At 38.7% G+C, this 16,093-nt stretch overlaps 1 protein-coding gene across 1 annotated transcript in view; it reads left to right on the forward strand.

Annotated features, from left to right (window-relative positions):
• Positions 1-2,964: 2,964 nt before the first annotated feature.
• LOC144092723 (transformation/transcription domain-associated protein) overlaps positions 2,965-16,093 on the forward strand; it is a 79,524-nt gene continuing 66,395 nt past the window's right edge. Inside the window, exons 1-21 of the mRNA XM_077625771.1 lie at positions 2,965-3,145; positions 3,723-3,896; positions 5,106-5,155; positions 5,534-5,644; positions 5,725-5,829; positions 5,914-5,997; positions 6,820-6,876; positions 6,993-7,118; positions 7,756-7,833; positions 8,944-9,032; positions 9,524-9,620; positions 10,344-10,482; positions 11,286-11,364; positions 11,768-12,002; positions 12,851-13,190; positions 13,270-13,367; positions 13,460-13,654; positions 13,798-13,989; positions 14,078-14,243; positions 14,327-14,583; positions 15,447-15,647. Of these exons, the coding sequence (XP_077481897.1) occupies positions 3,797-3,896; positions 5,106-5,155; positions 5,534-5,644; positions 5,725-5,829; positions 5,914-5,997; positions 6,820-6,876; positions 6,993-7,118; positions 7,756-7,833; positions 8,944-9,032; positions 9,524-9,620; positions 10,344-10,482; positions 11,286-11,364; positions 11,768-12,002; positions 12,851-13,190; positions 13,270-13,367; positions 13,460-13,654; positions 13,798-13,989; positions 14,078-14,243; positions 14,327-14,583; positions 15,447-15,647 (2,799 nt within the window). The 5' untranslated portion in view covers positions 2,965-3,145; positions 3,723-3,796. The remainder of the gene's footprint in view (positions 3,146-3,722; positions 3,897-5,105; positions 5,156-5,533; positions 5,645-5,724; positions 5,830-5,913; positions 5,998-6,819; positions 6,877-6,992; positions 7,119-7,755; positions 7,834-8,943; positions 9,033-9,523; positions 9,621-10,343; positions 10,483-11,285; positions 11,365-11,767; positions 12,003-12,850; positions 13,191-13,269; positions 13,368-13,459; positions 13,655-13,797; positions 13,990-14,077; positions 14,244-14,326; positions 14,584-15,446; positions 15,648-16,093) is intronic.

Below are 16,093 nucleotides of genomic sequence, written 5' to 3' on the forward strand. Positions count from 1 at the left end.
TCTGACACTTCCTCTTTAGGGAAAGAGGATTACCCCCAAAAAAGGTGTCTCCACAACGGCTGGGATTGGCTGTAGTAGCTTGACGTCAGGAGTCCTTTGGCTCACACCTTCATTTTTTTGATTTATTCTTTTTTAGCCTTGAGTTAAGGAATAATTATAGGCATTTCAGCATGCCAAATGCTGGACAGCGCATCGGCCTCACAGTTCTAGCGTCCTGGGTTCAAATCGAGGTCACGTCCACCTATGTGGTGTTTGCATGTTTTGCATCACTCATTGGCATACCTGTCAACCTCTGCCGATAACTGCCCTTATAAATGATTATGATTCCCCTTACAAACCCCCAAAAAACCTTACAAACACCGTACGAGTCGGGGAATGAATTAACTCTTGAAATATGAAATAAAGGACAGTGGGAATTTAGGAACAAGCATATTTATGGAAAGAAAAACATTTTTACCAATAATACTGATACCTTAGAAAAATTGAAAAACTGCGTTAGAAGTATCATCTGATTATCTATGTATGTATTTGTTGCTGTAGCTATTAGAGCATGACACTCACTTGTAAACGGACGCAAAGGACAAATGAGGATGGCGTACGTCAACAATTAGCATCAGCTGTCTCCCTGGTTGCCAAAGGTCAATAAATCCTGGTGGGAAGACGTGAAGACAAACTGCTGAGCCCAGAAAAGCATCTCCAAATGAAACTGTCCCTCAATAACATCATATTCACGCAATGGGAAGTCCTTCACTCGAGTATTTAATCTCAATGGTATAAAATCCCTTTTAACATGTTGAATTTAATAAAAAAAAAACAATGTCAAGAAAAATTGTACACTGTGCGACAAATATTATTGAAGTACTTAAAATTGGGGGAGACATTTAACTCGTTTTTTCATGCAAAAACTAATTTTTAATCTACAAAAAGAAAAAAAATCAACATATGACTGTTACTCTCAGTGGTATAAAATCCATTTTAACATGTTGAATTTAATAAAAAAAACAATGTCAAAAAAATTGTACACTATGCGACAAACATTATTGACGTACATAAAATTGGGGGAGTGATTTTCCTCATGTTTTGATGCAAAAACAAATTTTTAATCTACAAAAAGAAAAAAAATCAACATATGACTGTTACTCTCAATGGTATAAAATCCCTTTTAACATGTTGAATTTAATGAAAAACAGTGTCAAGAAAAATTGTACACTATGCGACAAACATTATTGAAGTACTTAAAATTCGGGGAATTATTCAACTGATAATTTTCCCAAAAATAAATTCACAGATTTCCACATTGCCCACAAAAAAATAATAAAATAAAATCCATTATGGTCAGCTTGGCTCCTCGCATGAAAAAGAACATCTTTTTTATGCCCACCATGAAAGGAAATAGAAGCCTGAATAGATTTTCCGTGTATTATGAATCATTCTGTGTACTGGAAAGTGCACTTCTCTCTATGTATGATCAAGATGAACAAAAAAAAAAGGTGGTCACCAGGTTACAACAAAAAACACAAGTCTAATGGACATGCGACCAGTCTTTTATAGATGGAGTAATGCTGTTTTTTTTCATCACATTAAAAAACTAATCAAACAAATAACATTCTCGGTATGTTTTAGCAAGGTGTCATATTAACAAATGTGTCAATTATCATGGACATTGTGTGACATTTTTTTTAAAGGAATATTGTGTTCTGTAGCTTCTCAGGAGGGTTTTAAATGACAGACAATTGCTAATTAAAGACCGCCAGCTAGAAAGGATGGGGGCAGATGGACTGGAAGATAAATCAAGACTTCATTATTGTCCCTGCTGTTACCGAGGCACTTTAATTATTATTTTTTTCGTCCATCGGCCTTGCTAGAAGAATGCTTTCAAGAGTTGATCACTGTCAGTGAAGTAGCACCACAGGAAATAAGAAAATATAGGCCCAAGGTTTTTAAAGATGATAACAAAAGTAGGAGTTATAAATTGAAATTTGCATACGAAACAGATCATTTCTCTGAAGATGATCTCTGATGATGCCTATATTGCCTAAAATTCAGAATAACCTCACCAACAAGTGAGAATAAAGCAGAAGTAATGCTTAATTTAGTGTAATGTCAGATTTATGTGCATTGTTTTTGGAATAATTGCTTCTAGTGAGCAGCAAAACGTTCAATTGTACTAAAAATAAGGAAATGTTAAGGACCACAGATTAAAAAACAAAAGGCAAGAGTATCTAATCTGCCATCTTGTGGAAAGAAAACGACATTAACTACACAAGGAAAAAATAATTCAAATGTTTGCAAGAAAAGTTTATATCAAAATGCAAGTAAATATGGATTAATCCCACTCAAAGCCATTTAATGTTTAATGCAAAATCAAAACAAAAACACCTTAATTTGCACACATTAATCTCTTATGATTAGTAAAAGGCTGTTCATGAATTTTGTTGCTACAAGAACATTGATAGGACAAAGTATATTTGATATGATCAATTTCGCTTCAGCATAGAAAACTGTCTTTTCCCAGCTACCGTAGACTCAACACAGACCATCGAAAACGAAGGTAATACACCACCCGCCTGCAAGAAATGTATCCTTACGCTTGCACTAGAAAAGCATTTATTGTTTAATAACATTCACGGAATGCACAAAATGACCACAGTTGGAATACATTATCACCAAAGTCATGAATAACATTTGAATTTATAGTGAATATACACCAAAACAGAACACTTGGTACACGACACGCGGAAGGATATTGTTCACATCCATGCTCCAACGATGAGTGTTAGCGCGGCGGTTGCTTGCTAGCTGCACGCTCCTTCTGTTGGACTAGGTAAGACTAGTACTTGTTTACTATATTGTTGATATGCTTGGACCACATGATTCTTTTTTATCCGATAGTCTTAAATGCACCTTTTGGATGCTCCTTGATCGCATGCACCCGTTGGGAAAGAACAAACATTTTTCTTCCCCACTGATGGACAAAATTCCGTTTCTCTTTTGTTTTTAGACGCTAATTTATGGGCCATTACTCGTAAAAAACATTTTGGCGGAATCAGCATTTATATCCGATCAATAAAGTGCCACATGATTGATGCATTTACCTGAACACGCCGTATCCTGTGCAAAAAGTTCCGGGATGGTATCCTTGCAGGTATTTGTTATATTTAACCACCCAAACATATTGCGATCGGTCATAATAATGGCTTTGAAGAAAGTATAAAGTCTCAGATTCACTAATTTTCAGCTTGATTGCGTTTTAAGATATAGGATTTTGGATAAAATGTTTTAATTTGGGCTCTGTTCGCGTCCATAATCTAAGGCTGGACGAGTTAACGCCTAATTATTAACATATTTTTACTGTGTATTAACTAGTTGCGGCTGAAAAAACACTGTTACTAATATCATTTACATTTAAAATAAGTGTGTACTAAATACAGTGCTTTTGCATCCATGAGTTGTACTCATGAACTATTTTGAGGATATTACAAAATGTCCATTTATGTTTAAAAACAGCTTGTTTTCCTATTAAATAATAATAATGTAATATATTTTGTGGCTTCCCTTGTTAACATTGCTTTTTCTTTCTTTCTTATTTATTGATGACTTATTTGTCTGTTGTTTTTATTTGTGCACTAGGTGGTGAAAGTTTTAAATGTAATTTTATTTTATAACATTTCTTTCTGCTTTCTTGGGTTTAATATATTTTTTTTGTCTTTTCTTTCCAACAGTGATGAAAATATGAGCGCCCGCTGAGATCTGCCGCTTTCCCCAACCGTTTCCCAGTCTGTCCCAGTTGCACGCAATGGCTTTTGGACCAGCTCCCAGTCCAACCGTGGTGGACCAGACCACACTGATGAAGAAATACCTGCAGTTCGTGGCAGCGCTCACTGATGCCAACACACGTCAGTCACTTCATTGGTTGTTTTTAGACTAAGTTAGGCCAGGGGTGGGGAACCTATGGCTCAGGAGCCGTATGTGGTTGCATATGGCTGTGAGTTTCAAATACGATGACAGCTGATTCCCAAACACACGCCACCACTGTAGTGTTGACTCTACCTCTAGCATCGCTAAATTTATATTTTTTTGATTGGTCTCTTCTGCATGAAGTCTCATTGATACTCATTGGTGCTCATTGATGCTCATTGGTGCTCATTGATGTTCATTGGTTCATTGATGCTCATTGATGCTTATTGATGCTCATTGATGCTCATTGATGCTCATTGATGCTCATTGATGCTCATTGGTTCATTGATGCTCATTGGTTCATTTATGCACAATGATGCTCATTGGTTCATTGATACTCATTGATGCTCAATGGTGCTCAATGATGCTCAATGACGCTCATTGATGCTCATTATTCTCATTGATGCTCATTGGTTCATTGATGCTCATTGATGCTCAATGATGCTCATTGGTGCTCATTGGTGCTCATTGGTGCTCATTGATGCTCATTGGTTCATTGATGCTCATTGATGCTCATTAATGCTCATTGATGCTCATTGATGCTCAATGATGCTCAATGATGCTCATTGATGCTCAATGATGCTCATTGGTTCATTGATTCTCATTGATGCTTATTGATGCTCACTGATGCTCATTGGTTCATTGATGCTCAATGACGCTCAATGATGTTCAATGATGCTCATTGATTCTCATTGATACTCATTGATTAGCAACAGTGTAACAATGTTGTCAAAATAATTCAGGGACTTTTTTGTACTTTAAAAAAGGTGAAATGACTAAAAATTCAGACTTTCATGTATTTTTACTTAAAAATTCCGAGTCTGGCTCTCGAGGAAGAACATTTAAAAATATAAATTGTTTATGACTCTCTCTGCCAAAGAGGTTCCCGACCCCTGGGTTAGGCACTATTTTTTTTGTAGCATTGGAGATGTGATGAGAGCGATACGCTTTAGTCCAGTCAAAGGTACATGCATGTGGGTGTGGGTGTTTGGGTGAATGTTTGCGTGTGTGAGTGTACCTTTTTATCAAACTGGCGATGAAAGCTAAACTGATAAGATCTGAGAATCCCTGCTCGACACACAACTACATTGACGGTAAACTTTTCTCAACAAAGTTGATTAACAATTGACTTTTCCGTCAACATTCAGCCGATGAAACAAAGCTCAAGATGATGCAAGAAGTCAGCGAGAACTTTGAGGTGAGTTCCCAAAAAACAACAACAGATTTTATCCATTATTTGAATCCGATCGTCAAAAATAAATACATTTTGGCATTCATCTCATTATTTGTTTTGACTGTAAAATAATGCCTCATTCGTTTAAAGGACTGCTAATTTTTTTCGTCAAACTGACTTCACAAGTTTGCAAAAAAAATATTTAATGGTGGCTTTTGCATATTTAAAAATAAGATAAAACATGTTTTTTTAAATGATGTAAACCAGCTTGATTGGATATAATATGATACAATGTAAAAAAAAAGTGTTATAGCTATGGGATTGAATGCTAATACTCTCAACGCAGTGTTTATAACGTGATGATGCTTTTTAAAAATTTTGTATTTTTATTTTTTTTGTCAGAACGTGACATCCTCGCCTCAGTACTCCACCTTCTTGGAACACATAATCCCTCGCTTCCTCACCTTTCTTCAAGACGGAGAGGTGCAGTTTCTACAAGAAAAGCCAACACAGGTCTGTGGATAATCAGTAGCCAACGCGTAATGCATTACAGATGTACATTTTCAAAATAAAAGCGTGTCGCATTCCCGTAGCAATTGCGGAAGCTGGTGTTAGAAATCATCCACCGCATTCCTACCAATGAACACCTTCGACAGCACACCAAGAACATCCTCTCGGTCATGTTCCGCTTCCTGGAGGTAAGGTTTCTTCGAAATTCAAAATAAAATGCATTTTTGACGTAGCTTGATTGGAGCGCTTTTGTTTTGAAATTTCTCTTTCAGATTGAAAACGAGGAGAATGTCCTGATATGCCTTCGTATTATCATCGAACTGCACAAACAATTCCGTCCGCAAATTTCACAGGAGGTGAGAATGTGTTATTATATGAAATATGTTTTTGCACTTTTTAAATTAGGGAATGTAATCGTAATTATCGCATTATTTGGGGTGTCTTGAGTATTCTTGGGAATTTTGTCAAGGGAAAATAAAAGAGTAATGAAAGGACTATTTTTCACAATCAATATATAACATAATTTATTTTTCATATTAAATAGGACTAACCATATTTGTACATTTTTATGATAGTGTTTTACATAGTGGGAAACTGAAAAGCATATTCCTAAACCTAAATGACAATGTGGACCATTTTTAAGGTGAGGATTATTTTTCACAATAAATATATAACATAATTTAGTATTATTTTAGGTATTAGGACCAACTATATTCGCACTCATACAATATTATTTTTATGAAAGTGTATTTCCTAGTGGGAAATTGAAAATCATATTCCTAAACCTTTAACATAATGTGAGTCATTTTTAAAATAAGAGTATATAAAGGACTATTTTTCACAATAAATATATAACATAATTTAGTATTATTTTAGGTATTAAATAGGACCAACTATATTCGTACTCGTACAATAGTATTTTTATGATAGTGATTTACGTAGTGGGAAATTGAAAATCATAAGATTAGATAATGTGCGCCATTTTTTCCATTTTTAAAATAAGAGTATTTAAATGACTATTTTTCACAATCAATATGTAACATAATTTATTCATTCACTTTTAGATATTAGGAAGGACAAACAATATTCTCACTTGTACAATCATATTTGATATATAGTGTTTCCCATAGTGGGAAATTGAATATCATTGTTCTAAACCTTTAACATCATCTTTTCAGATTCACCACTTTCTGGATTTTGTCAAGCAGATTTACAAAGAACTTCCAAAAGTAGTCGTAAGTCCTCATTTGCTTCGTCTTTTTCCATCTTTTTCATTTTTTTTTAATACGTCTTAATTTTAATGTTTCATACATCACCAAAACATCTTTTTGTGTGTCTTTTTGCGCTCTAGGCTCGGTATTTTGAAAACCCTCAGGTGATCGCCGAGAACACGGTGCCCTCGCCGGAAATGGTCGGGATGATCACCTCAGTCTTGGTGAAGACTGCACCCGAGAGAGAAGACAGTGAAACGCGAACGGTGAAATATTCATTTCATCATTTCTTAGGCCCACTTACCACCTTTAAGCAATAGGTGGGGCCAGAGCTCCACATTTTACTTGAAACATTACTACAGAAGACACATCAACTGTACACTTAAATCAGGGGTCGGGAACCTTTTTGACAGAGAGAGCCATAAACAATTCATATTTTCAAATATTATTCCTTGAGAGCCATACTCATAATTTAACATACATGAAAAATGTGCACCTTTTTTTTTACTAATTTCACCCCTTTGAAAGTACAAAAACTCCCTGAATTCTTTTGCCAACATTGTTACGCTGTTGCTAATCACTGTATGCATAAAGAGTCGTATAATTAAAAGAATAATGATTAAAGCGGTGCTAGATGTAGCGTCGATGCCACAGACTTGATGCTCCTATTGGTGCATTCAGAAATCCATATATTAACTGACAGGTTATCTGGGAGCCATATGCAGCAACCAAAAGAGCCACCCACATAAGGCTCCCGAGCCATAGGTTCCCTACCCCTGACTTAAATTATACTATTCCAGATTATTACATTTTGTTGATATGCATTGTATTTAGTCCATAAAAGTGCAAATGTATTGTGACTTTTTTCATAAAGCATTACCATTTTTTTTGTCTTTTCTCCAGCACACCATCATCCCACGAGGATCTTTGTCTCTGAAAGTGTTAGCAGAACTGCCGCTCATTGTGGTGCTCATGTATCAGGTGAGGGACGTTTTTAAAAAGTAGCAGAAAATTGTGAGAATATACAGTTGTACCTCGAGATACGAGCTTAATTCGTTCCGGGACTGAGCTCGTATGTCGGGAGGACTTTTTGCACGGCAACGTGCTCGTAACATAACATGAACAAATTTAAATGAACTTGGATTAAGATGCGGACACACTCAAAAATACGTTTAATCTAACCTTACACTAAACGTAATTCTAATTTTGTTTGAAATTTTGATACCTTTCTTCTCCCGGGTTGGCTCTATCGGCCCCGCCTCCACCGTGACTTTCAGATGCAACCAATCGAGGGTTGTTTGCTTTTGTATTCCCTTCAAAATATTCCCAAAATGATGCACACAAATGTCCTCACCAAAGGATAACGCACGACCACTTGCCAACAAGAAGTAGTATATACTCCTCTCGTATTAGCGATTGCTCCGCCATTTGCACTGACTAACAGGGAACAAAAAACACTGAAAAAAATGCAACGCCCCGCCCAGTGCTCGTAGAGATATTACACGAGGGAGTTGCGACCGGAAAGACAGTGGCCATAATGTTCTCATCTGAATCCCCACTGTAAGATTGAGGGATTTAGCGAGTCTCCGCCCACATTTATATACATTTTATTCCTAAATTTCAACCTAAGCATTCACAACAGGAGGGAATGTACTTATTCCTGTACATTACAAGAGGATTGGCAAACAACTTAGACACGAAAAGCCAAAAGCTGTCGGCTCGTATATATAAATTTGTCTCGTATCTCAAGATAAATATTGGCTCAAAATTTTACTCGTATCTCAAGATAAATATTGGCTCAAAATGTTACTCGTATCTCAAATTGCTTGTATGTCAAGGTACCACTGTATTGCATTTTTAAAAAAAAAAATTAATTTTTTTTTACTGGAGGCAGATGCTATGTTATGAAGTACTTTCTGCTTGACTCATTTGCGTTTTTTTGCATGATTGAAGTTGGGAGTGGGGTGCCTAGAGTTTATGGATTCACATTTTCCACAAGTGCTGATTAATCCTAGAACGAAATCCGCTCGTATTTAATTGCATTCCAATCATTTTGTTTTCCACTTTTCACTCATTTTGTCTGCCCCGCAGCTCTACAAGCTGAATATTCACAACGTGGTGTCAGAGTTTGTGCCCCTCATCATGAGCACCATCATGCTGCAGGTTTCTCCACAAGCCAGGTAACCCAATCCAAGTCAATTCATTTTCATTTTATGGCCCTTCCAATGAAATTGGCCACACTTTTAATAGGATGGTATCCCCAGCAACCTTCTCCGCATTACTTCTTCCCGGCAGCCTATTTTTTTTCCTTTTTTTTTCCGCCCGCCGTGTTTCTAAAGCGGCTTCCGTTCCATTTAGGGACGTTAAAATAGTAGAAATTGGCTTAGCGGGAGGTGAAATTTGAGTGCGAGCTTGTATTAGACTTGCGGAATAGGAAAGGAAATGGAGCAGAGTTAATTAAGGAAAACAAACCTGAGGACTCTCTGGCAGGTATGGAGAAAGTTTCTGTGGGAGTAACAGCTGCCACGCGCAAATGAAAACCCTTGAAAAAAGCCGTGCATGAAGAAAGAATGTAGTTCCACATTTCATACTTCATTAATTGTCACCTACTGCAGGCAGGCTGCATTGTGCGGATGGAGCTAACTAAATAACTTGTGCTTTTTTTTTTCAGGCAACTCAAGCTTTATAATAAGGAGCTTTATGCAGATTTTATTGCCGCTCAGATCAAAACGCTCTCATTTCTGGCCTATATTATTCGGATTTATCAGGTATGCTTGTTTCTATTTTTTGGGGAATGTCAATGTGGTTTTTGTTTGGGGGGAAATTGGACATGGGTTAGCTTGTAGTGGCCATTTTTTAAACTCTGGTACATTTAAAAATAATGATGGGAAAGTAAAATCAATTTAAATACCTCATGGGGATACTTTAAAATATGTAGTAGGTATGGTAACAAGGAAAAAAAAGTGAAAAGCTTTTTTTATTTACAAACAGCCTTTCAAATAACCGACGACAACAAAAACAAGTTCCGAGCATGATAGCAATTATTTATTATTATTATTAAGACAACATTTCTCATTTTAAGTAAGGGGGCAGGATTGAAAACGTTAATATGGATGGGGACCATTGCTCTACATAACTCAAAAATGAATAAAGGGATTATTATTGGAGGATATGTTTTGAATTGAACAAAAGAGAATTTCCTGATAACTTTATTGAATATATTCAACTCAAATTTGTAGGATGAGAAAAGAACATGGCGATGCTTTGAATTTGGTAGCTTAGGCAAATTCCTGTTCTTCCTCTAATGCACTAAACATACTAAAACAGATTTTTTTTCTTAGCTACTTTCAAAAAATCTGCGTTTTTAAAGTGTGAGACAAAGTGAACACAAGTAAACTCTGCCCACTCACATTCAGGCTATTTGCAAGCTTGTGTGCTTCATACTCAAATCATGTGTGTGTGTTTGTGTGTGTGTGTGTGTACTTTTTCAGGACCTGGTAGGAAAGTATTCCCAGCAGATGGTGAAGGGCATGTTACAGCTGCTCACTAACTGCCCCTCGGAGACCGCTCACCTCCGCAAGGAGCTGCTTATCGCAGCCAAGCACATTCTCACAACGGACCTACGCAGTCGTACGTCCATTCGCATGCAAACACACGCACGCCGCATGGAAATGTTACGTGATCACATTGAGCAATCAAGGTTTTAACATGCTTAAGACCTAAAAAAAACAAAAAAAGATAATGAATATTATTATTTTTGTATATAGATTGATCTTGTTTCTTTTCAAAATTTTAGAATTTTATTTTTTTCCTGTATGGCTATACCAGATTTACGCATCCTTATACATATACTGTATTTTTGGGGGGTATAAGACGCACCAGTCAACTAATACACGATATAGATGTTAGAAATTAGATATAACTCACCGTAAAGTATAAGTTGTATTTTTGGGAGGGCATTTTATAAATATATATATTAGAAACTAAGAAAAAAATTTGAAGTAACAATAGTAAAATAGAGGTTAAATAGGAATCAAATTTTGGATCCAAGATGGCGGCGCGCACGGATGCAGTGGCTCTTTGCGCTCCAGTTTGGTGTTTTGTTTTCTCAGTCTTATCGTTATTGACGTGACTTTTTATATCTATATTTTTTGTTACTTATTTATGTTTTTACTGGGAAAACGCACTTTTATGGAGTAGCACCACCAATTTCGACAATATATATATATATAATAACAATAAAGGCTTTTGATTTTGATTTGATTTGATCTGGTAACATAACATAACAAAAAAACAACACAACAGGGTGTTGTGGTTAGAATGGGAAAAAAACAAAACATGTCACACTTGAATTTTAAGCTATGAAAAAGCGTGACTTATAGTCCAGAAAATACAGTAATGAGAATTTATTTTTCTTGTTTTTGTTGTTGCAGAGTTTATACCTTGCATGGATAAACTTTTTGACGAATCCATCCTGATTGGCTCTGGCTACACGGCTCGAGAGACTCTTCGGTAAGTTTCGCATCTCTTTCAATCATCTCCTCGTTGGCAGAGGACGAGTCCAACCGTTGGGAGTCCGGCCGGCGCATATTAACGAAGCACATCACAAATCCCCTTGTCAAAGTGTCATGTAGCGTTCCCCTACATCACTCCTCCCGCGGGCACTTATTTCACCGGTCAATTTCCAAACGTCTCTAACCTGAGCCACTTCACCGTCGTTTCAAAGGAGTTGTCCGGAGGAACTATGGAGACACGAGCGGAATATCGTTCTCGGTCGTTCCTTCACGGTTACTTCACACAACTCTTTTATTATTATTTTTTTGAATGCCTTTCACGTTTGCCCTTTGTCTCTTGCTACTTTGATTTTTGGGCCGTATCCACCAATCATTTTCCCCGTCATCAACTCTCTTTTCAGACCTTTGGCCTACAGCACGCTTGCCGACCTGGTTCACCACGTTCGCCAGAACCTCCCGCTGACGGATCTGTCCTTAGCCGTGCAGCTCTTCGCCAAGAACATCGACGACGAGTCGCTCCCCAGCAACATTCAGACCATGTCCTGCAAGCTCTTGCTCAACCTGGTGGACTGCATTCGCTCCAAGTCGGAGCAGGAGAACGGCAACGGGCGGGACATCCTCATGAGGATGCTGGAGGTAATGAGTCTTGGGCTTCGATGAGCGTTTAAGTCGTTTACCCATCGTGGTGACGGAAAACAGTCAGCGCAGGGAATTAGATTATAACTAGATTTCATCCCGTATTCGGGAAATTTCCTTGGTTGCAGTACCAAGCACAGACACAGAAGACATTGTAGACCTAGCTAAAAAAAACTGGAGCCACACACAGCAAGTCCACAAGGTGGACTGAGACTGAGCTCAACTGAGGTTAAATATGCAGAAGCAAAAAGTTAAAAGTCAGGATTTACACTTGCAGGAAACCCTTCAGTTACCTTTCCAGTGTATTTTTTTGTGGTTACTTTTAAAGCACTGTTCCCATTGAGTTATTGTATTGTATTAGATTATATTTATTCATCCCGTACTTGGGAAATTCACTTTGTTGCAGTAGCAAGAAGTTGAAAACACAGGAAAAGATATTGTAGACCTACTAAATAAAATAGATAATAAATAAATCAGCCTGTTACACGAAATTTATATATATATACATATACATATACACATACACATACATACACATACATACACATACATACACATACATACACATACATACACATACACACACACATATACATACATATATACTTACATATATACATACATATATACATACATACATAAATACATACATATATACATACATATACATGCATATATAATATATATACATTGTTTATTAAATATGTTTACAATGAAAAATGTGGATTCACTTTGACTGATGTTAGCAAAAAAGTCAAATATTTTTTTTCCACTTTAACGCATGACTTACTGTCACTTTTCTTATATAAAATGTCCAGCTACATTTCTGAACTTTGTTTGCTTCGTAGGTGTTTGTGTTAAAATTCCACACGATAGCCCGCTACCAGCTCGTCTCCATCTTCAAGAAATGCAAACCCCAGTCGGAAATGGGCGTGGTGGAACCCGCGGGGGTCCTTCCGGGCGTGCCAGCTACACCCACTCCTTCCACGACGCCCGCCATACTCCCGCCCGTACCCCCCACGCCCGTTCCCAGCGCTCCCCAGCCCCCCGCGGCGGCCCTCGACCGGCAGGGCGAGAAGGAGGACAAGCAGACATTTCAAGTGTCGGACTGCCGCAGCTTAGTCAAAACGCTGGTGTGCGGCGTGAAAACCATCACGTGGGGGATCACCTCATGCAAAGCCCCCGGAGGTACGGCTACATGATGAGACGTCGGTTGAACACCCGCGTTTTTCGGGAGTCTGTTTACCCGATCGCTCGTTTCAAACAGAGGCCCAGTTCATCCCGAACAAGCAGCTCCAGCCAAAAGAAACGCAGATCTACATCAAGTTGGTCAAGTATGCCATGCAGGCTTTGGACATCTATCAGGTACAACAAGAGAACTTTTAAAGCGGTCTTTTCGAAAAAACGATTGAGAAAATTGATAGGAATCTGTGTACAACTCTTTTTCTTATGACCAGGTGCAGGTTGCCAATAACCAACAAGCGTACATCAGGGTGGCTAACTGCCAAGCGGTACGCATGAAGGAGGAGAAAGAGGTCCTCGAGCACTTTGCCGGCGTCTTCACCATGATGAACCCCCTTACATTCAAGGAGATTTTTCAAACCACAGTCCCGTACATGGTCGAGAGAATTTCCAAGAATTATGCACTGCAGGTATACACACTACAGGCCTAGTATAAATCGGCCAAATAATCCACAATGAAGAGGAAAACCGCACCTAAATTGCGACCTATAGTCCGGAAAATACATAAATATGAGAAATTTGTTCTTGAATTTGATTTTTTTTTTTTTCACAGATAGTGGCCAATTCCTTCCTGGCCAACCTGTCAACATCAGCCCTTTTTGCCACCATCTTGGTGGAGTACCTACTTGAAAGATTACCCGAGATGGGCTCCAATGTGGAGCTCTCCAATCTCTACCTCAAGCTCTTCAAACTGGTGTTCGGATCCGTCTCGCTGTTTGCGGCGGAGAACGAGCAGATGCTCAAAGTAATTTGCGGCACACTTTGCGAGACCCCCGGCCGGCATCTTTCTATTCTGCCGCGTCAGGACATTAAACGGATTCTTCTTCCCGTAGCCACACCTTCACAAGATAGTCAACAGCTCCATGGAACTGGCCCAGTCCGCCAAGGAACCTTACAACTACTTCCTGTTCCTGCGGGCGCTCTTCCGTTCCATCGGTGGAGGAAGCCACGATCTCCTTTACCAAGAGTTCTTGCCTCTTCTACCCAACCTGCTTCAAGGTAGATGCTCATTAATCAAGGGTCTCTGGTGTGTTTTTGGGGCATTTAAACCTAAAAACGTTTCTATTTTGTGCCTACGTTAGGTCTAAATATGCTCCAGAGTGGCCTCCACAAGCAACACATGAAGGATCTCTTTGTGGAATTGTGCTTGACGGTGCCGGTCCGTCTGAGTTCTCTGCTGCCCTACCTGCCCATGCTGATGGATCCGCTGGTGTCGGCCCTCAACGGTTCTCAGACGCTAGTGAGCCAGGGTCTTCGCACCCTGGAGCTTTGCGTAGACAACCTCCAGCCGGACTTCCTCTACGACCACATCCAGCCGGTCAGGGCGGAGCTCATGCAGGTAAGAAGAATTGTCTCTGTCTGCTTTTGTTTCAGCTCGGAAACGTTTTAATTGTGTGGTTTCCGACTCAAACGTAACGCAAACGAGGAGGACAAGAGGCGGAGAAAATGTGTTGAGGAGACTTTAATACAGGGGTGGCGTACACGTGGCTCTCCGGCCGCATGCGGCTCCCGACCAAACTTTAATGTGGCTCTTTGCTTCTTATTGGATTTTGTGTATACTGTGCCTCTTTTCGTTTCTCTTATTTTTATTCTTTCTTCAAACATACTCCAATTCATCAGGGCCCATTAAAAACAAATCATAAATTATGTTTTAAAATATAATGTGGCAGATTAGATTTTTTTATGCTGCTCTTTGACTCTCACAGTTTAAAATTTTGGCTTTTTGTGTCTAACATACCTGTCAACCTCTGCCGATAACTGCCCTTATAAATGATTATGATTCCCCTTACAAACCCCCCAAAAACCTTACAAACACCGTACGAGTCGTACGGTGTTTGTAAGGTTTTTGGGGGGGTTTGTAAGGGGAATCATAATCATTTATAAGGGCAGTTATCGGCAGAGGTTGACAGGTATGGACTCTAACTTGTTCGCCAATCCTCTTGTAATGTACGGGAATAAGTCATTTCCCTCCTGTTGTGAATACTTGGGTTGAAATTTAGGAATAAAAGGTATATAAATGTGGGCGGAGACTCGCTAAGTCCCTTAATCTTCCAGTGGGGATTCAGATGAACTGGGTGGTCATCATGGATTGGGAAATGAACAATGACACACAGTAACCATTAAATTGAGTGAGAGTTAGCTTTTTTGATGTTAGTGTTGGCAGTGCTTGGCGCTCAATGATTTTTGTTTCTCCGCTCCAAGGCATTGTGGCGCACTCTCCGAAACCCGGCCGAGAACATCTCCCACGTGGCCTACCGTGTTTTGGGGAAGTTCGGCGGCAGTAACAGGAAGATGCTGAAGGAGTCCCAGCGGTTGCACTACGTGGTGACGGAAGTTCAGGGGCCCAGCATCAAGGCCGAGTTCACTGATTGCAAAGCCTCCATACAGCTCCCAATGGAGAAGGTAAGACGACACTCAAATGCCAGAGCTGGGTTTTTATTTACATGGATCTGCCTCTGGTGTTTTAACTGAGGGCAAACAAAATGAAGTCTCAAAAGACATTTTAATGTCAGTGTTTTCTGCAAGCATCAATACTTTTTTTATTTGCATCGCATTGGAAATTATTCTGCAACGCGCTGCATGTCGATGATTTAATTAGCTGCAAAACTTTATGTTGCTTGGCCATGTGATGCTTTTCCCTGTTGTAAATGAATCCCAAATAGCACGGTAAAGTAGCAATTTCCATGTTGACAAATCAGGTTTTAAGTTGGGAAATTCAATGGATTGAATTGAATGCTTTTATTGTCGATGATAATTAACGCTTTCACCGCGTAATGCACAAATAACAACAACAAACAGACAAATAAATAATCAGTAAATGAAAAATAAATAAGTATTCCAAGTGAGAT

The sequence above is a fragment of the Stigmatopora argus genome, chromosome 18 (genome assembly GCF_051989625.1).
Source record: "Stigmatopora argus isolate UIUO_Sarg chromosome 18, RoL_Sarg_1.0, whole genome shotgun sequence".
Classification (NCBI taxonomy): domain Eukaryota; kingdom Metazoa; phylum Chordata; class Actinopteri; order Syngnathiformes; family Syngnathidae; genus Stigmatopora; species Stigmatopora argus.